Below are 22,506 nucleotides of genomic sequence, written 5' to 3'. Positions count from 1 at the left end.
CACCTGTTGCCTCTTGACTGTGACAAAATAGTATTAGGCTCAGTGTCCCTTGCGTGTATGACATAGGCATTGTTTTCCCTGAGAGATTTTTTCCTAAGCCGCAGCCAGCTGATGGATGCTGTTGCACTGAAATCAGGAGTTCAATGTCTGTTGCTGTCAGCACTTGTTCTGGTCAATATGACCCAGCTAAGAGGGGGAACACTGATTTAGTGGCTCAGGTTATGTGCTTGCCTTTTGCTGAGAGCTCAAAGGTGAGTCTTGGTGAGTCTTCTGAAAACTCATCAGAGCTGAATGGCATCTTAGATTTCTGACATTGAGTACTTGTGAGCTGATAATTAAATACGTGTTGACATACATATCTCATGTCAATAACTAGATTCAGTCTGAAGGGCTAACAGAGAGGAGCTGTAGGCAGAGCACAGACAAAAAGAAATCAATTTTTATGTGTGGTCAGCTCATGTATTACATGTGTGAATGCAAAAGACAGATGACTCAAAGTGAAAAGTCATTTAAATGTTTTAAAACTGTATCGAGTCTTCTGATGCGTGTCATGCTGCTCTTCAGGAACATACAAACTTGCTGACAGATGGAGACCAGATATTTAACCTCTGTTACCAGAGGTGCGAGTGTTCAAGGGTTATTGTTCAGGAAATGAAAAAATACAATGATTGGCAAAATAAAGATTACAGAACATTATTTTTTATGTGAAATTCTAAAATTATATTTATTGGCCAATTCACAGAAAGTGCCTTAGTGACCACAAAAATGAATCCAGTTTTATACATGTACAGATGTATAGGCCAAGTTTTAAAATAACAGATCTATTTCCATTATGCTTTTAGTAAATCACATGGAAAACATCAGGATATCAAAAAATCTCAAATGCATAAAAAAACTGCAATATGATGTGCTTTTAAATTAAATATACCACTATGCCATGGGTGGAGTGGAGAAAGAAGGATTGTACACAACTTATTCTCACTATATTTAAAGTTAACTTTCACATACTTTATTATGTGTCAAAATTTACTGTACATTTTCATAAAGAGAAGGGTTTTCTTAAAAAAAGCAGATTTTTTTTGTCCAAAAATCATTTTCAGTTCGTATTGATATTTTTTCATTGCATATAATCATTAAAATCATCATTCTGCATAAATTTTATATATTCACACCTTCATAAATGCATTTAGCATCTGCAACAAGACATTTCAAGACGTGGTTTATGATTGTTTCACATATACTGTAGGATATTTTAAATAATGAATCTCTCTCCTGGACTGAAGAGACTGCAGTTCTGAGACATACTTAAGAGGTCACAACCACAGAGTATGTATTTATTTGAATCCCATCAGGCATATATTTTTTTAATTATTTATTAAAGGTGGTCACAATTACACAGAGTTCGGTCTGTTTGCTAGGAAACAATCCTAAGGTACAAAAGACATGCTGCCAACTGTGGTTACTGCTCCTCAATAAGAACTAATGCATTGGTATGGAAGCAGATCTGGGAAATGGTGAACTGCACAGGAAAAGTTCTATGTTTTTGCAATGAAAAGAAGTGTAATTTTTTCTGTCAAATATGAGATTGAATTGTCCTGGCCAATTAGAGCCCAGAGCTGTTACACTGAATATGATGAGATTATTTGTCTTCAAAATCCTATGCTCTGAATAACATGTAAGCTATCCTACAACTATATGGCTAACTCTAACTAGAAACAATCCAAAAATATTTGAGGTGATCCCTGCTCTGCTGCTCTCACATGTTAAGTCATGTTTTATAGTTCCTTGCTCAGGAAGTCCTGTTCTTTTTAGTCTCTGTGTTGTTAACCTCACCTTGCAAGACCTATCTATCTCCACACCTCGTCTAATAGACCTGACTTAATCATTTATTGAATTAATTATTCTTCATTCCATGACTGGTTTTGGAAGGGTGATCAGAGAAGAGATGGGCTGCTACAGCAATACATTTCATTTCAGAAAACGGAAAGCTATTACTGTTAACTTCTCTCATCCACTGTATTTGTCAACGTGAAGGAAGTCATCTTTCTTTGACTGTGATGGCAGTTTGTCATTCCCTGTAACATCAGCTGTGCAATGTTTGATGGCACTTTTGTAGGTACAAAGATGCACTGGTGGAAGTCAATATTAGAAGGCTTCATGTGTCTGCTCCTTTTATGCTAATTCTTTCAGACAGAGCAAACAAGGGAGGCAGCCATGTCTAAGTAAAATGGTGATGCAGAAATCTCCACAACCTTTAAGTACAAGGACTTCAGTTGTTCCACCTTTCAGATACAGCAGAAGGGGTAGAAGAAGGAAATAGAAGAGCCAAGCTACTTACATCCTTTACTGGCTTGCTGGGTAAACAGGCTTCTGAGACGGAGAAAATAATTTTGCTTGGGGCATGCATGAGATCTAATCATTACTGATTGTGCTAGAGCCCATTTAAGCATTGAAAATCTAAAACAGCATTAGGCACAGCAGCACTCAGTAAGGTTGGCACAGTTCTACTCCACTGCAACAGTTGGCATGTGTCTAGAAATCTTGTAGAAAGTAGGTGCTGCATTCTACCAATGAGATCTGATGAAAAATAACTTACATTAGTCTGTTAAAGAAAATATATTGAGAATGGTTACCAAGGGTATAACTAAGACTAGTGAGATAAAAACAGCAAAAAGCGTTGTTTAAATTTATTATCAGGAAAAGCTTTTTTTCTAGTGGTGAACTCTAATGAACTCCCATAATTCTAATGGACTCCCATGGGAAGGAGTAGAAGGCCCCAGCTTAGACAAATTTAAGTAGGCTGAAATATCCCTCTCCCCTCCCCTAGTACTAGAAGATATATGCTAGGGAACAGTTCTGTACTGTTAACTTGATAAAACTGTCTTTACTACTTTTTCTTTACATCTAATTTCTACATTTTTATTTCTAAGATTTAATTAGCCTTGCAACAATTCCTACGTATACTGAAATTTAGAGGAGATAATAATCAGCAGGAACATGAACCTTAGTCTTATTCTGCAAGCAATGACCCAGTGCCACAGTTAGTTATCCTTGTTGTGATGACTGTGTGTACAGAACTGCTGTTGACTATGGTATTTATTTGAGATTCTAGTGGTGCAGTATTTACAACAGAATATAAATAACATATTTTGAGATGACTTCCTCATTTTTTATATCAGTTTATGGAGGATCTAACAATAAATATGTCAGTGTTTGATTCTGAGAATGGAGATGATAGCTGCAGCTCTCAGAGTTGGCTGGGAATTACTGTTATCTGTGAATTTTTTTTTGTGGTTTTTGTGTTTTCAAAAACAAGGTTCCTGACTATGTGGATATTTAGATAATTGTATTGTGACAGTAAGTTTAAAGGCCTTTGCAACACGGAGTACAGTCTGTCTTTGTTGGATGTTCCTAGTTTCTTCTTCAATCTATGTAGTATGTTGGTTTCACAAACTCTCTAACACTTGCTAACACAGTTTATGTTCAAAAAATTCTTTTTCTTCCTTCCAACTTAATTGTGTGGTAACTGTACTTGAATCACAGTGGACAAAATGCTTTGGCTTAAATTACCATGGCCCTGCCTTAAGCATAGAGCATTTTATACTTAATGTGGCACATGGCGGTACATTTGACTTTACTTGTCATGGTCTTGCTCCCTTCCCAGCTGTGCTGGAAGTACTGGAACTAATGATCCAGCTACAGGCAGTGGCTACCATGCTATGTGACTTAAGCTTTAGTTCATTACTGCAACAACTACATCCATGCTGAGAATGATGAAGTGTTAGGCAATTGACACACACCCACACACACTCTCCCTCACTCAAGCTTTTAGTCCATCTCCAGTTTCTAGAAGATTACATTCCAGGTTTTCTTCACACCAATTGGAAACCCCGACTCTGTCCATTTTTCATGGGTTATTATCTCTTAACCTTTGTTCACTCTTCTATAATCAATAATGCAGTTTTCTATAAAAACTGACTGTAATTAATCCAATTCACATTCCAAAGAACATGCCCAGTTCAAACAACCATTTGCCTTCTCATGTATCTATAGGCACTCGTTAGCAGACTGTAGACAAGGATTTGTTGCAAATTTCAGTACTGGTTTAAAATATCATAAAGATAACAGACTTGGTCAGTGTTACCTGGTCAAGTCTCTTGTATCCATTTATACATTTAGGGGAAAATAAGCAGAAAGAAAAAATAAAGAGGTAGTTGTAACAATTTGTATTTTTTTTTTCCTTTGAATTTTATGTTTTAATAAGCATAAGGAACCTGAAGGAACTTGTAATGTTTCAAAGTATTGTGACAGTTTCCTCCTAAGCAATAACTAAAGAAATTAGTTTCCAGTTCTTGACAATAACCACTGATGTTCATCTTGCCTATCTAGGGTGCTCTGCAATGGTGATCTGTAGGTAGTGCTGGAACAGAACTATTGAACTGTAAGATCAGCATGTCTTTTGACAGTGCTTTTTGTAGGGCACACAGTACTTAGCAGAGAACATCAGTATCATTATTCCTATGTAAAAGGAGTGAAATGGAAACTAACAATTGATCCACTGTCAATACACACTGAAAAGGCAGCAAAATTTCTCTTGGGAAACAGGGCACCTGAGCTGGTGACATTGGTTTCATTGCTGGGAATGAAGTTATGAACACTTAGAACCTCCTAACTTCATTTTCTTGTGTTAACCTTCCATCATCTTGGTGTTGCAATTCATCTGGTATTAGACAGAATTATATGAAATGAAAGTCCACGTTCCAATTTCCCCCCTTTTTCTTTTGCTCAGTTCCAGCTTTGCACATTTATGTTTTATGAATATCTCTTCTTTATGAAAAAAAAAATAATAATCCCAAACTCATTAAAAATAAAACAAAAAAGAAAGGAAAAACAAGAACAAAACCCCTGATGCAAAAGCAAACAGACTGATCATAGAATATACTTCAGTTCATCTGCTGGGTTATTTGAGATTTGTCTCATCTCCTTTGCTGTAAAGCTGACCATGTTCAGCATTAAGGGATTTCTTAGTTTAGTTTAGCCTAAGGAGGCAGAAATGTAGTGCTATTATGTAATTGTTGATAATAGCTGAAACATGTGGAATATCATATTGATATAGCAGATTGTTGTATTAAGTTAGTATTTTCAAAGGTGCATTTATTTTTTTTGCACTTGTTATTTTATATGTGTGTGTATATATATATATATATATATATATATATATATATATATTTATATTTATATTTATATGCATGTATGTGTTTAAATTCTCTCTTCTCAGATTTGCATCACTGTTGTATCTGAACAGCCTGAGGCAGATACCAAGGAAAGATCAGCAGTTACAGTGAACGTCCAGGGCTGCATTAATCTCAAGGCTTGCTCTCAGAGGTGAGTAACACATGAAGCTGTGGCCGATACACAAGTCCTTTCTGCCCTTCCCTCAATAGTTTAACTTCCTTGTTTAGTAATTTTATCAGACCTCTTTGGTTGGTTGTCTGTTATTTCCAACTTGCCAGCAGTTAAATGCACCTGACTGAGAAAAAAAAAAAAAAAGCTCAGAATTGGCCTAAGGGCTCTGACTCTATAGACTCCATATTCCAGCATATCCAAATATTCTCTGAGCAGCTGCAGATGTGCTGCTTGAATTTATACAGCATCACAGAAAGCTGTAGATACAACAAGAGTTGTATTTTCAGTCTAGATATTGTATTTTTATATTCATACATTAAATATGTTAAATTAGCATACATATGAGAAATACCAGTTTGTGTACGTTTCTCAGTCTCACAACTGTCAATACCTGTTAGAACTTCCACTTCATGAAAGAGATTTATTTTTCCTAACGCTGGGATATCATCAAGAAGCAGAAGACAGACAGACATCTAAGCATAATTAGCTTTGTGCAAGCTTCGTCACTATCATTTTCTGCCAAATGAGCTGTTTTCTTTCTTACTGTTGCTGTAAAACTCTTGGGGCCTTTTTAACAGTAGTGTAGAAATAGTACACAATATATACATCCAGAAACAACTACACTGCAGCAAGGTAAAATATTTGCTAAAATAATATAGAAATAAGAATTAAGTAAGTAAATTATTATTCATGGTTAGGATGTTAATTAATTGTCATAGTATTATATGGCTCCTTTGCCTTCCAAGATATTCATGGATAGTATTTGTTTATATGAAAACTGTATCATGCTAAGAGAATTGTATTGTCATTTTTAGTAAGCATACAAGAACTTGTAGTGATATACTGTTATGGATATACTTAATTCATAATTCTGATTATGTTAAGGGAAGAAGAGACTTTTCTCAGGTCCCGGAGATGTTCTCTAAGTTTAATTTAATTTCTTTTCCCTCCCTCAATAATTAATTAAGTAAGTATCCTCATCCTTTTCCATACGTTCTTAATTTGGCATAATAGTTTATTTTCCAGAGTACCAGAAGCAGCTTCTTATGGACATTCCATCAGACATTATTCCGTCTGTCTGTCAGGCATGGATGATGCTGGAAGTTGTCAGTGTGCCAACACCAAAGCTTCCATCAGAGACAGTATCATCCTCCAGCCTGCTTTTGTCCTCACCAGGTAAATGCATTACTTGCCTCTTGGGTCACAGAATGAGACAGCTGAGTGAGGCACAATTTTATGCAGGGTACAGAATAGTTGCCAAAGTATCATGGGGCTGCTTCTGGAATTATCTTCTGACCAGGCCTTAACCTGAAGTTGCAACTGTCCAATGGCATTATTTTTCAGTTTTTACCATCAAGCAAGAGCAGCTGCTGCAAATAGGGACTGATGGATGGTGCATGTTCACAGCAAGTCCAGCACCAGAAAGGGGAAACACACTGCACATTCACAGTGGCCCTTGGAGGATGAGGTCCTTGACAGTTAAAAAGCAGTAGAGACATTATTGCCTTTTTTAGTGAACAAATAGTCCAGCACAGTTTATTTTAAATAGCACTAAAGATGTCATGAACCCTGTATGTCTATTTCTAATTTGAAATGGCGTCATTCAGTGTCACAGATTTTGAGACTAATCTCAAAAGTTAAGCCTCTTTAGTTCTCTTTGCAGAGATAGATAAATAAAATACCCATGGAAGGGATGGAAGGGAAAAAGAAATGTGAGCTACTGATCACAAAACTCAACTTAGGCAGTTATGTTAATGCATATAACAGTATATCACTGTCTTGAATTTGCATTTGTATTTTTTCCCAGCCTTAGATTAGAATTTCAACAATTTTAAAGCTGTCATTGGTAAGATATCATTTTAAATCTCTGTTGCCACAGATTCCAGGTGTTGTAATATATAACAGGGGTACGGCTTCAGAGATGGTGTTTGGATGCACTTGTTTACTGCTTCTATAAAAAAAGGCACCTTTTTTGTGCCTTGATAGCTCAAAGCTTGCATCTGGACTTAGGATAAACGTTAAGCCTGCAGTTGTCATTTCTGAGCATAAACATTTTTTGGGGAGGAAAAGTGAGATGTATTTGGCTTTTGATGGGGTGGGAGAGGGCAGAAGGGGTGCTTGTATGTGCATGTATATGTTCTGGTTTTGTTTTAAGCAACTAGTTTACATTAAAAAAAAAGAATCATGTTGGGGAAGCAATTTATTTAAAATAATTCAAACAGTTTGATGTTTCTATCTTATTCTTCTGCTATATTGCTTATAAACTCACTGTTGTAAAATCTATACAAATATTTTAACTGTAAGGTCAAGCTTCTTACTAATGTTTTCTGTTCCTCTGAATGAACAATGCTGCATAATCCACTTTAACCACCACTTAATCTAAAATATGTGCAGTGATGCACTTTAGTTTTCTGAATATTTTGTTGCAAACTAAATTTAAGTGATAACACCCATTTCTGTATTACTTTGCTCAAGTCTAAAAAGGTAAGTTTTTAGTAGAGTCTAAAAAGGTAAGTAAAGTAGAGAAAATACTTCGTATTGGCTTCTTGTATAATGAATGTACCAGCATGACCTGAAAAGATTTGCTTCCAGTAACAAAAAGATAAAAATCCATTGGCTGGATAGACACAGGCATATAAAACAACAGAAGGCTATTGATAATATTGTAAATCGCTGTTTAAACTTGCTTTCACATTTGCAGTAACAAATAATAATAATAACAATAATAATCAGGAAGAACAGAGACATTAAAAACAATCTAAATGAAGTCCAGTTTTAAATATGAAATTGACATTTAAATATCTACCTTTAATTTTAAATTTCCTTTTTTTTCTCTGAGCAGAAAGTATTGCTGAGAAATGTGCTGATAAGTATCATGAAGGGCCTGCTTCATGTCACTAATAAAAGTAGCAGTAACACTAGGGAATGATCTGGGTACTAGGATCTAGTAACAAATTTCTTTTGCAGGTTAGGCTGTCTATAAATAGATATCATAGCCCATTTTATATAATTATTATTCCTGCAGATAAATTTTCTGTATCTAGGACCAATTCTTCACATATTCTTTTAATTCCTGGGAGAGACCAGAATAAAAATAAAATGGGACTGTACAAGAAAGAAAACTTCTATACTGCTGGTCTTAAACAACAAAAATGAGAATGAAAAACTCTTAATTTTAAAATATATTAAGGTTCTTTTCATTTACTTTCTTATCATTAAATTGCACTATCCAGTTGTGGTCAATCTTTTCCTACAGCTGTTAGATAGATGCAGAAATTGATTTTAAAAATCTATCACCAACTAGAAACCTCAGAATAAATTCTCTGAATTCCAAGACCTGCAGGAGCTGCTGCTAATAATGTTGATGTAGGTGAGTACCCTCAAGATCTCTCAGGTTACTCTTTGCAGGATGAGTTGTCATTCATAGGTGCTCCTATTAACTCAAGACCATCTGCTTGTTTCTTTGGGAGAGTGGACAGCTTAAATAGCATATTACACATCCGTGATGAAATCGTAAGCATAAAAGATCTATTTAGGAGAAAAGCAGAAAAGCCACTAGGCAGCATTCACTTCCATGCCATTTTTGTTTTTATGCATTAGAATAGTTATCCTAGCAACTGCTGCATTACTTGGTATGCAGAACAGTTGAAGATAGATAGATTCTTAAGGAATGGGGACAGAAAACACACCACACAGACTTACCAACACATTGTATGTAGCCTTTTTTCCCCCTCTTTTAACAGTGTATAAGAAAAATATGCTGTGTTACCATAACTAAAATACTCTCTCAACCTCTTACGAGCTTTTTTCAACTTCTTTTGGTTCCAAGTAGGTTTCAGTTATCCTAGTTCTATTTTATAAAACCTTTTCTTAACAATAATGGCTTCAGGAAGAAGAAATAAAAGGGAGAATTATGTGCCCAATAGTGGGCTGACAGTTGTGTTGTCACTTTCTGTTGTGTCACTCAGGGTGGGGTGACGGCATACTTCTCTACAGAACAGAGGAATTCCAGCTGGCATTCAGCAAAGCAGAAGGGAACATTTTCCTCATAAAAAATTATTGAGTCCCAACCGTACATATCCATGGTATAATGAGGTCACTTATTTTCCACTATTTCAGTTAGATACTGCAGCAAGCTAATGATTTTACAAGATGGTTAAAGCATCGATTTGCTGCAAATTGTTCAGTCCATAACTAATGAGTAGCTTTACAGATTTACAGTATATCAATTCAGTGAGATTTTACTGTTTGTGTAAGATCATTTCATTGCTGGACATAGAACAACTTTTTTTTCCCCCTCAGTAAGCTTCAGCGTCCATTTTCTTCAGCTTCTATGCATGGGTTGGATAAAATCCCTCTCTTCATGTTTCTGACAGAATTCTTGAAAAATACACTGTCCTTTTCTACACAGGCATACATGCATCCCTTATCAAGTCCTAAATATATTCCCTTGTAGAAGATAGTTTAACATACAAGAAAGCAGGCAGGAAGAGACAACAAATGGAATTCAGTCTCTGTCACCTGTAGCACTAAAACTCTCCTAATTTGAACTGGGATTATATTACGTTAAACCTGTAAACACGTGAAGCCAAAGGGCAGGTGTGTTATTTGGACCCACATAGGTTATTCTTCATAAGAAGCTGAAATCTCTCCTGTTTGAAAAAATAGCAAAGGCAAAAAAACTCTATGGACTGAGTGACAACAAGTTTGTCACAGACCTGTGGTACAGAAAGAGGAAACTGAACCCGATGCTTGCTAACAGATTAAGTTCTAGATTACTTTAGAACTGGCAATGCCAATATGATTGTACCATGTGTTCTCCAGCCTTCATAGGAAAAGGGTCAGTTCTACCATTATCAATTACTACAACAAGATCATTTTAGGCAAAAGAGTTACAGGCAAGCAGAAGTTCAAATTCTGTCAATTAATTCATAGACTGAAAAAACATTGTATTGGTGATTACAAAAGGAGCAACGTGGCTCGAGGGCTGTTTGTTAGTATGGGAGTGTTGAATCATCCCACTCCAACTGCTCTTTCCTGGTGAGATTCTGCTTGCCTCTCTTTTGGACAGTCGATTCCTCCTCTTCCTCCTCATCCTCCTCTTCTTCACTTTCATCTGATTCAGCACTGGTTGTATCTTCCTCTTCATCATCTTCCTCTTCACTCTCCTCTTCGACCCGGTGAGGCTTTTCATATTTCTACAGTATACATTTAAAGAAATGAGAAACAGACAGTACAAGAAGAGTCCCTTCTTGCCAGTGGCTATGAGAATATGGACACTTACTGCTCATCATTTGAGAACACTAGCACGCTGGAAAAAATCTGCTTTTCCTCATTATGAATATCATATTAGATATTCAAAACCTACTATAACAAGAATGGAATATTAATAAGAGATACCTTTGTTGGTTTTTTCTCTTAGTCAAGCTGACAAAATTTAACCCTTCAATGTCAGTTTATCTGAATTGCTGATCATTTCCTCTCCTTTAAGTGTATTAATATTTACAAAGTAACAACTCTGTCTTGGATGCCAGGAGGGCAAAGACAGATGGAGAAGTTAAGTTGCACCAAAGAGTTCTGCACCATGTATTCAGCAACTATTTCTGACAACAAAAAAATATTAAGTGCTCAATTTATATATTATTGTGGTGTGCAGAGCTCAAAAAATCTGGGGTCCTGCGTGTCTGTACATAAAACTGTTCTGCCAAGCCTTGTTAAATGTACACAGAAAGAGGCTTTAAACTTGCAGCTAAGAACCTACCAGCCTGGACAGTGACTCCTGGTATTAACATGATATACTATTATGTTTCAGTAACTTACCTCCATGGGGTTGACAGTAATCGTCAGAGCAGAATCATCCCAATCCATTTCATTTTCCTTACTGCTTTCATTGTCTGTGGAGCTGTGCTGCTGGGCTGTCCGAATTCTATAGACTCCCACAGCTATGATGAAAATGAGTACACTCACACAGATCACAATGACGACAGTAGCCACACTTGGAACAACTGAAACAAAAAATGGAAAAGGCAACAGGTTTATGTCTATGGACAAAGCTGCCTACAAAACAGTAAAAACCTTGTCTATTTTTTATTCCTTGATATCTATTCCTCTGCCACCTGTCTAGGACTGCAGAGGTGGTGAAGTACCCACTTTCCAGGGCAGAGCATATGCAAGATAATAAGTATTGCAAATCTTAACTAAGAAGTTACTATACCTCATTTTCATTCTTTAATTCATTTAATTCCAGAAGTCAATCAGCCAATCAGTTGAGAATCAATTTCAAAACAGTTTCTGCAGTTTCATCCTACCTGTGTGTTGTCCCCTTCTGACTACAAGTAAATGAAGTTTTAACATTAGCTGTGAAAAAAATAAATCAATCTATTTCCACACTTTCATTATACAAGGTTTCAAACACTCATACTGGGATTTCCATTGCCAAGAAAAAGAATAGATCATTGATACTCTATTGCCTGTGTTACAGTCTTTCTTGTAGACTCTTGAGAATTCAAGACATTTTTTCTTCACTGTTCTAATTGCACTCTGAGAAGCCTCTATCTCCAGCTAGTCACAAAGACATCGCTCCAAACTACTCTTATGTTATCAGCTCCATAGTTGTACACATTACTGGACATGTACTTTTGCTCCCTGGGTACTGCAGTTCCAGGAACTACAGTAGTTCTGTACCCCATTTTGCTGCGTTGCCTGTAAGACTGGAACTCTGAAATCAGAACAAGATGGAAGAAGAAAAGAAAGAAGTACTTTGCAATAGTTGGTTCTGCAACAGCAATTTACACAAAATAAAATAAAATAAATACAGTAACATTACAGTCTAGAGCTAATTATGCTTATTCAGCTTTATTCTTTACATACTTACTTACCAGAATAAGCAGAAGCAGGTATGCCAGAGTAAAGACAATATCCTTCATACCATTCTATACTATAAACAAGACATCCTGTTGACTAGATTGAACCAGAGTACTTAACCTTTAATGTAGACTTTAAGAATACCAGCTTTTAGTACTAAGTACATCATCATAAAGAGAAAACTCAGTATAACAGCTTTCTGTCATAAAGGTGCCATGATCAATGTGAGGATTCATTTCAAGATATAGCTATGAAGAATTTCAGGGCTTCATTTGTTAATTAGACTGAATCATAAGGGATGTCCCAACAGAACAGAATCATTAAGAAAAGTCACTTTAAAGGCATCACATACCTGAGTTGTGAGGAGTACTTATGCTTTCCTCTGGATGGTGGACCGACTGGAGAAAGTGTGGTTGTGCAAGCACATGGTTTACATGGTCCATATAGTTGGAGTTGGTGCTGTGTAGGATATTAACCTGGCATTCGAGAAGAATAAGAGATCAGATATTCTATCAGATATTCTTCTGTATTCTATTTTCTGCCTCCATATACTATATTGTATTCAGAAGTTCATCAGAAGATAGGAATATCCATGTCATCCAACTCCATACAGACAGATTCCTTTTTTTTTTTTCTTCACCTTTCTCTCTCTGCTGCTCAGCTTTTTGGTGCTCCCAGAAAGTTATTAGCAAAAGCTCCTCAGTCAGTGTCATGGCTGCAGAATGCTAAGGTAAGAAGCATTTTTAATGGAACTTAAAGACCTACTATTGTTCAAAACAGAAACTATTATTCAAAACAAAATGAGCCCATTGCTAAGGTCTTTCACTTCTGTAGTTGTTGGATTCTAGACTGGATAAACAATTTCTTCACCATCAGTACGTAACTCCTACTGAAATGCATCAACAGCCATTTTCTGTCCCTGAACCAGTATGAGGCATAGGACTGACGCAGTACTAACAAAAATAACCTCACAAGAGATATCCACATTTTCCTGTAGCAACTGACCATATATGGGTTGCATGAAAATCCTATGTGCTCAATATCTGTATACTGACTTTCATTCTCAAAGAAATCTGAAATCATACAAGTTACCAGGAATAATTTCCACCTGATGGAGAAGATTCTATAAACATTACTATAACTAGGTATTGCTTGGCAAAACTGAAAAGTTGAACATAGCAGGAAAGAAAAGTGTGACAGCTTAAAAAGCAGCTAAGGAAAATAATGAAGCAGTGGTGATTTACTTTGAAGTATACAGATCTTACAGCAACAACAACAAAATGAAACCAACAACTGTAGGACATCTTTCATAATAGTTGGGGTTATGAAAAATCAGTGACAACTTTATCCTCTATTCTGTTTGAGCAGAAGTCTCTCTGTTAGAGTTCAAGAGAAGCATCATCACAATGCATCTGACTAGACAAATGCACCATGAGGAATGACCATTAATGTTAATTTCCTCTTTATATAAAACTTTAGAATGCTTCCTGAATGCAACATGTTAATCATTCTCCAGATTTTAAATAAATCTAATTGTTGTGAAAGATGGGGCAAATACTTGGCTTCTGTGTTAGAAAAGAAAGGCTTAACTAAAAGATTGCTTACCTCCAAGTTAAATTCATTGCTGCTGTAATGCCCATTCAGCTCAGAGCACTTGATTCTGAACTTCCTTTCAAAGGTGGCAGAAGTGTACCAGTTACGATATCGAATCTGCTGAAGAACCTGTTCATAGTTGTGGATGGTGTCCACACCTGAAATGGTGGCAGCACATTATCAGTTGGAGTGCTATGCAACCAACACTCCTTGCACAGGGGAAATCAAACAGCCACAGAAAATACAAAACTTGGCAGTGCATCAAATATTTCCTAACAGGGAAAATAGCTTTTTGAATCAAATCTTAAGTCCATAATGGAGAAGACTAAATATAACCATGAAGATAAATAAAGTATTAATTACTCAGAGGGAAGAAAAACAAAACAAAACAAAAGGTTAGTGAGTTACCATCACTATGCAGGAAAACTGAGGAACCCCCTCATTCACACATTCCAGCATGATGGTCCACAAGATCCGTCACAGTTAAAGCAAGCAGCATTGCTTTCTTCCTTGTTTGGGGAGTACAGAGATGAGACAAAGCTGTGTTGTATTCATGGTGGATAATGGATAAACACAACACACCCAGACATCAAGTAGCAATGATTGCTTTTTGAGACAGTCTCTCCTGAAATACTTCACTGGTAGCACACCACAGCTTTCTCTCAAATTACATTGTCCTTTCATTCCAAGAATGTAACTGTTGGTGGGAAGAAATAAGGGAATGCAAAGTCTATGAACATACCATAGATTGAATATCCTGCTGTGGAATTTGTGGCATCTAGATGTTTTCCTTGAAGCTCAGTACGATCTAGTTCTAAACACTCGTGTTCTGGATCTAGTTCTGCACCAGTGACCAAAACATCACAGAAATCCAAGTTGTGGAGCATTTCCTCCAACACCACTGGCTTATTGGCTGTGAAAACATGGCAAATGCCACAAAGAGAAAAAAAGAAACAAAGAATTTTGCAAAGATGTCTGAATTGTTCTTTGCTCATATTAAGCATGGCACACTTGAGGCAAATCTAAAGAGAAGCATTTTGCCTGTTCAGATGCTGCAACAATGAAGGCCTACAAACACAAAGGGAGACAGAAGATAAATTTTTCTGTAATATATTTTTACTACAGTAAACTCACAAGCAGCAGTGAAGGCAGAAAACTAAAATTGGATCCCGGAAACAATTCATGTTAACAATTCTGCTTTTCAGTATTGATACCAGATTGGTACCACAGATTACAAATATCAAACATACCAATGCTTAGATGATTTTCTCAGTTGTTCTATGACCCACAAAGAGCTGGCATTATGGGGAACGCTATGCCACCTATTTGAAAACATCATGGGATTACCATAAATGGCAAGAGTCTGTATAATATGACGTAGAGAAATTAAGTCCTAAAGTGACTAGCCTTCAATAAGTATGATTAAAACAAAATCTATCACTGGAATAAAAGTAAAATATCAGTGTATTATATTTATTCTGTGGTAAACATAGCATAAAGGGTCTTGCAAGACTGCTTAACCATCTCCCTTAAAATACTAAAGACACGGATGGCCATCTTGGGATTCAACATCCATTTATATATGTTCATTTTGGAGGGTATGTAAGTAAGCAAGGCATAGGTAGAAAAATCTTACACACCAGATTCCCAACTCCTTGTACAGTGAATGAGGGGATCTAAACTCTACAGCTGGAGACAGTTAAAATTTGTATTAAAAAGTTCAGAGCCATCTCAAATTTGCAAGTTAGGCATATCTGAATATTCATTAGCCTGATGAGTTGGACCATTACTTAGGAAGTTATAAGACAGGCAACAGCTGGGTTGCAAAGGAAGAGAAAAGCCTGGACTGCTCTGCTTTGCTGCTTTTGCCACCACTGCTGGATGAACATGAAAGGGAGAGACAGCACTTTCAGTCACACTGGGTCACACAGATTTCTCCAATGAAGCAGGACAAGCAGCAACACTTCAGCATTCCAGGGGTCCCCTGCAGGTGAAAAAGGCCTCGGAGCCATAGTCATGCTGCTGCCTACGGCGACTGTCTGCTCTGCTTTTGAAAAGAGAAAGACCTGACTGGTCCTGTGACTGAGTAATACATGGTGACTACATTAGCCTCCTCAGCCTTGCCGTGTGCATCTCCGCTACACTTATGATGATCAAACTATGTAACTCCTAGTAAGAGCAAAAATGGGAACAGCTAGATAATGGTGAAAATTTATGGCTATCTGTTGTCTGTCAGATAGTATGTGGACTGAGAAAAATAATAGTGCAAGTTGTAAAGTAGAGGAACTGAGAGGCAGAATTCAGTAATCAATTGCAAAACGCAGGTATTCCCCAGACCAATTATTATCTATTCATTTTAATTATTAGTGGACATAAATAACAGGTGGCACATTGAGAAGTACCTGGCTTCCCAGCAACTAAGTGACAGTGTTACTATATAGAATAGTAATGCTGCTGCATTCCATCTGAAGGTGAGACCTCAGACTTTATAAGTAAAGTAGAGGCGCTACAGCCCTAATTATGGCAACAATTGTATTTGGAAGAATTGAGAAATACAAAACTTATGGAGGGAAGTAGTTTCTAATTCACTGAACAGTTTTAAAGATGTCATTATGTTTAGCCACATGGAGTATCATACATGCAGTGTCTCTTAAATGAAGGATAATTACCTCTTTTCCACACAGGAATTAATTTGATATACCTTAATTGTATGCAGTTCATACCGTGATACAATGCACTTTCCAGCCTTCAGAGAATGGATGCAATTTAAGGCAAGTTATGAGTAGCATTATTATAGGAAATAGCTTCAGGGAATCCATGCTCCCACACCTGCACGTCATTAATGATTTTATCTTTCCAAGAAATATACATCTATTGGCTGCTTATTCTAGCCCACAAAATATTTACAAAGATTAGTCAGGTTGCTCGGATTCTCATTTACCTTGCAGAGAATCATCCAAAAGGATGATTCCTTTGGACAATCTTTCCAAACCATATTTTTATTTTTAAATATTCACCTAGTGTCAAACAGTAGGACACATTTTTCAGCAGTAGAATAAACTGTTATCACTGAAAGTCATCTTTGGAAATGATTGTATTTCTGTTTTGTATGGGAAACTGAGTCACAAGAGAATTATGTTACTCAGGTATCATCCAAAACTCAGTAGTAGAGCTGGACGTGTAAGAACAGACTAAAACTCCAACTATAGTCAATGAGTTTTTTTCCACTGTCTTAGTACAATTATAAAATTTGCTCACAAAATGTAATGGAAATACATTAGTCAACAGAGTATGTGGAGAAGAGTAGAAAGGAATTACTCTGAAATAAGCAAGACATGAAATAGGAAGCTGCCTTTTCAAAAGCACATTCTGATCAATCAAATGAATAGGGATTTGTTCACTTTTTGATCAGTTTAAGTGCAATGTCTTCACTACAGTGTTGCCGTTGACTAACGTGGCTTAAAGTAATTCGGGCAAAGTGAGTTTGTGCTACCTTTTTGCATTACTCTTTCAAAAATGTGAGGGGTCATATGCCTGAGTAAGCAATAATATTTAAAAGAAATCAACATACCTCCATTTTTTTTTGAATGCTCCATTTTTGTGGCAGTGCTGATAATCCTGATGTCAGGCAGCAGAATGACACCTCTTTCACTTTCAAATTGTGCAGCTGGTCTAGCAAAGTGGTCCATCCCACTTATTGTGATCTTGGGCTCACTCGCCTGAAGCACCATTACATATGCATCGATATCTGGGATATTAATGCAGACATCTTCACCAAAACATCTGAAAAATATGTTGTTAACTGGATGTAACACATCGCACTTCAAAGGTGTACGGCACTTGCATCATCCAAAACCCACCTGATGTCTCTTATTATTTCAGTTAATTCCTTTAACACTGCTATGTATAGACATGTATCAGTACCACATGCATCTGTAGGTAGGCGAGCAATAACAGTAACACTTCTATTCCTTTCTATCCCTGTCCAGATTCAGAACTACAGATATTACAAAGAGAGGGCCAAACAAAGAGCTTTGTGGTAAGCCTTATCTTTAGAAAGGTCTCTATAAGAATAATTTTTAGATATTTTACTGACATTTAAGAAGTTCACAATTAAAAAAATAAAATTAACTGTATGATGACAACTATGTGTAGTAAATCTAACTTTAAATTCTCAAGGCAGTATCTAGTGAACATAATAGAGGATCTTGTCATGTGTGAGTAGAAGGGCCTAATCACCCGTTTATATTGGACCCATCATGGACTCATTCTGGTATGCCCTAGTTTTTAGTAGAACTTATATTAGCATTTTTGTTTGAATCAGCAGTGTGCTTTGAAGTTAATCTCCAAACACCCTGTACCTTACAGCATGTTTGCACAAATCATGGACAGCCTTGGGGCGTGCAAGTTGAATTCCATCTTAGCGACACTAAATCAGAAAGATGCTCTCCATAGTTCTGTCAGCCAGCAGCACCACAGTAAACCAAATAAAGACCTACATACAGGGTGTATCTGTCACTACCTGGTTCTCTCTCAACTGAGAGCTCTCACAGTGAGCTCTCTCTCAGTGCTCTGCCCAATGTCTTCTAACAGAGAGGTACCCTGGGAGCTCAGAAAAGACACATGGCTGTTTTATTACACAGAACTGTGAACATTATGGTGTAGGTTCTGTCACAATTCTTGCATGGAAATGGAAGGACAAAGATCTTTGCTTAACACCAAACACTAGTGCTTCTGTGATGACAGCCACAGAAGGATACAGACAAAGACTACTTCAAGCGCAGTTAGAAAAGCTCCTGCAGATATATAGTCTGTAAGAAGTAATAGGCCTCCTTTAAAAAGTCATGGCTTTATGTATACTGAAAGAAACTAAAACTATTTTTTTAACGATCATTAAAATAGTTGTGCAATAAATGCATACAATCTCCAGTCCAGACTCTAAACAGAACACATTCAAAATAAAAATTTCTTACAAGAAAAAACAATAAAGTAAATCAGCACAGAAGTAAATGAAATTCAACTTTTAAGCTCAATAACATCAAAATACGATTTTACAATTCCCCTTTTTTACTTGTCTGAAGAAAGAAATAATCCTTTAAAAATACTCTAATCAGATTAGCTGGTTTAAAACTTACTGGACTTTAGATGAGACTTTGAGACGTCGTATGCCTGCAGTAGGAAACTGTCTAGAGTTGATGTAAGAGACCTTTCGGAGAGCTCGATTTATATTCTCAATGTCATCTCCTTCCATGACAAGGACTGACTGGGAAGGGTTGAAGTGATACTGGGGGAAATGCATATAATTAGTATTTAAGGTATCAGATACAGAGTACAAAATAGGACAATTTTACTGAGCGTTGCCCAGATGTAAGTTTAAAATCTAATCATTTAAGAAAAAAAACAAACCAGAATGTGTATTGTTACCCCCAAAATGTTTCAAGCCTGTCATCTATATAATAAGTTAATATCTATATCTACAGTACTAATTAATTTCATAGTAAATTTATCCAGATTTGTAGTATTTTCCCAGTGTTATCTACTTTGCTGATACTAATTCTGCAGCTGTAGAGCTGAAAACATAACCTTACTGTTGATATTATTACAACTATATATATATTTTTTAGGTCATAGGCATTCCCCATATAAAAATACTGACTTGCACAAGAGCAGTATGCAGAAATATATTTTTCTTGCTTCCTGTTTAATTTTACTCTGGACAGCCTTTCTGACATATATTTTGACATGATTGAACAACAAAAAAATATAGTGTTTCTCTCCTGCATCTTCATTAATGTCAGACAAAATAAAGGGGATTCTCCCATCTCTGTCTCATGATCAATAAGGGTGTCATGATTTAAGATGAAACTGCTGCTTGCGCAAAGCCAGCTGCTACTCTGAGCCAAAAAGCCTTGCAGAGTCGGTGGCTGTTCTTGTAGCCCTGATTATTCTCTATTCCATTGCACTGAGCTCAAAGCAGTTCTGCTGACCAAGATATTTTGCTATTGTATCTGCATAGCAAGCAATTGATTTTTATCTTCAGTGTGATTCATCCTGATTCCATTTTTTTCCTGGTCTTTTAATTGGTTCAGCAAACCATCTGCATTGCAGAAAAAGCAGATCAGCCCCCTTAATTCTGTACCCTCCAACTGACAGCACAGAACACAGAGAAATGCACAGAAAACAAAGAAATGCACCCTCCTCCTCTCACATTGCAAAGCTGGATATTATGTATATATAAGTGTATTCTATTGTATACAGACAGTGACTGTCTACACTTCCTTAAAAAGACAGAGGTTAAAAAGTGAGTAAATAGACTATGAAGAACAAAACAAAGTGTGACTTCTCTGTTGAATAGAACACAGAGGACTGGGTTCAAAGCTTGCACAGGAAAGTCATAACGCTCCGAAGGGTATTTTTTAACAAAGAGTAGTCATGACATGAGTCACAGCCCACATACACTTCTCTTTTCTATCTGTAAAAGAATAAAATGAGCAGAACGAGACTCTAGCCAGCTAGTTAACTTAATAGCTCAGCTGCCAGAACAGCTGGAATGCTGCCAAAGGGACTGGAGAAAGCCCCAGTCTGAGCCATTTTTGTCTTTCTCATTAAAAAAGGCTAAAAATAGCAACAGTTTAGACAGTGTCTCTGAGAGCTGTTACAGATCTGTGAAAATGAGGCTGCAGACAGAAAAAGTCCAATGCTGCTGCATCAGGAACTGAATTACAGCTCCACTGCTCTTTCCTAGGTGCGTGCAAGGATGAAGTGTGTCCAAAGTGACCAGCAGAAATTCCTTCCAACATCAGCTTGCCAACACTGAATCTGCTAAGTACCACATAAACAGCTATTATCTGTACAACTGTGAAACACGTGTATGTGAGATCACGTATGTTTATTTTTGAACAAGAAAGTATTAATTTTCTGTTGAAGTCTGGATGCCAACTGTTCCGCTTTCATCCAAGCTTCTTTTTGTCTGCACCGATAAGAAACCCTACCACGATCTATCTCTGACTGGTCCTTTTGTTTTTGCCTCCTGCTGTTACACTGACTGTTGATCTGGCTGAGAAAGTAAAAATGAAAGGAGCGACTTTGAAGAAATACCATGCTTCATCTGTCCTTTGGAAAATGAAAATGGTTTGAAGATTATTGCAAAAAAGAAAAGGAGGACAACAATCCTCCATTTCTTCTGTCCACTGCTAGAACAGTAAGAATCACAGAATCACAGAATGACCTGGGTTGGAAGGGACCTCAAGGATCATGAAGTTCCAACCCTCCCACCTAAGAAAACCAACCACCTGCACTGGGCAGCACTGGGAGGCATCCTGGAGTTTTCCAAGTCCATGGAAAACCAGACAATTGAAACACTCTCCAATTTCAAAATGTGAAAAAAGGGGAGGAATTATTATGCTATTAAACATCATGCACCAATTATAATCATCTTTAATTCATGTAAAAACCCAGCAAAAGAACTTACTGGCATGCATATACAACTCAAGTTCCACTAACCGCTAGCTGCATGCATTTCCTTTTTAAAATAGCTGGAGTTACCAAAGTTCCTCCTTGACTTTGCACCTTCAGTTTATATTTTCACCCCTGTTTTTAGAAATGTATTGGTTATACTAAATCACGGCATCTCATTACCTGGACAGATAATGAATTTTATTTTCAGTCAGTCTCCTGTCTGGTTAAAACAAAAGGTTTAGCTCATGAAATATAGTAAAAGGCATTTCCAGTGCATAATGCAAATCAAGTGTTAGAGCTTCACTCTTCTCTGTCCTGAAAACCACACTGCCAACTAACCTGTGCTGTTTCACTGACCGCACAGTCTGCAGCCAAAATATCTTCTCGGTTACTTGAATCTGAAGCTTCACTCCTTCAGAAGTTGGTATTGTGATTTGTGTACCAGGAAATAGCTTATCTGTGTTATACACTTTTGGCACCAGAATATCTATCATCTAATAACAGGGTTGGTATGGGACATCTTAAAATGGATTTTTTATGTGGCAATAATAATCAAGATTTTACAAGTGTAAAACTTGTCTTAATGAATGCAAAGCTGTCTGGCCACTATGTCAACTGACATAGAATTTCTTGCTCTCTGCTCTCCAATCTTTGAAAAAGTTCTACAGAATCAGGGAAGACAGTCATGTGTATAATATGGATGATAACAATGTGTATGAAAATGTTTGATTTGAATTTCTTGATTTTTTGTTTTCTGGTTTTCCCCTTCTAGTACCTTCTATATCTCAGACCATCTACATTGGAGTTTCTTTTTGTCTCTAGAAGAAAAATCTTCCAGTTATATTTGCATTGCTTTAAAGTTCTTTAAGATAAAAATTTAGTAATTCTCTGGAACTTTATCTACTCCAGTAAGACTATGAAAATAAGCATGAATGAGAGAGAACATGACCTGGCAATTCTTACAGGCTGTGAAATTTCAGCACCTTACTTTCTGAGCACCTGCCTTTGCAATCGCAGAAACATTTTGCTTTGCAGTGTCATAGATCTTCTACTGGTCCACTTTTTCTTTTCATGACTTTATGGGAAATTACATTGGCTTCAGGAGCACACTTGCACTGTGTGTACTCTACCTTGGTCTCTCCACTTCATAAATCATCTCTAAATTTTTATCAAAGTCGATGTCAG

General features: G+C 36.8%; 1 protein-coding gene and 1 long non-coding RNA gene across 2 annotated transcripts in view; one reads left to right on the top strand and one right to left on the bottom strand.

The window, feature by feature from the left end:
- Positions 1 to 693: 693 nt before the first annotated feature.
- CLSTN2 (calsyntenin 2) overlaps positions 694 to 22,506 on the bottom strand; it is a 275,096-nt gene continuing 253,283 nt past the window's right edge. Inside the window, exons 11-17 of the mRNA XM_015871212.2 lie at positions 18,999 to 19,147; positions 17,435 to 17,646; positions 14,606 to 14,776; positions 13,876 to 14,021; positions 12,623 to 12,746; positions 11,227 to 11,411; positions 694 to 10,604 (exon numbers count right to left, since the gene is read on the bottom strand). Of these exons, the coding sequence (XP_015726698.1) occupies positions 10,401 to 10,604; positions 11,227 to 11,411; positions 12,623 to 12,746; positions 13,876 to 14,021; positions 14,606 to 14,776; positions 17,435 to 17,646; positions 18,999 to 19,147 (1,191 nt within the window). The 3' untranslated portion in view covers positions 694 to 10,400. The remainder of the gene's footprint in view (positions 10,605 to 11,226; positions 11,412 to 12,622; positions 12,747 to 13,875; positions 14,022 to 14,605; positions 14,777 to 17,434; positions 17,647 to 18,998; positions 19,148 to 22,506) is intronic.
- Positions 6,495 to 22,506, top strand: LOC107317958. Its single transcript, XR_004308310.1, has 3 exons — positions 6,495 to 6,582; positions 17,853 to 17,902; positions 20,609 to 22,506. It is a non-coding gene; the product is annotated as an uncharacterized LOC107317958 (long non-coding RNA).

This window comes from Coturnix japonica, chromosome 9, assembly GCF_001577835.2.
Source record: "Coturnix japonica isolate 7356 chromosome 9, Coturnix japonica 2.1, whole genome shotgun sequence".
Taxonomy (NCBI): domain Eukaryota; kingdom Metazoa; phylum Chordata; class Aves; order Galliformes; family Phasianidae; genus Coturnix; species Coturnix japonica.
This window is presented reverse-complemented; position numbering and strand designations above follow the sequence as displayed.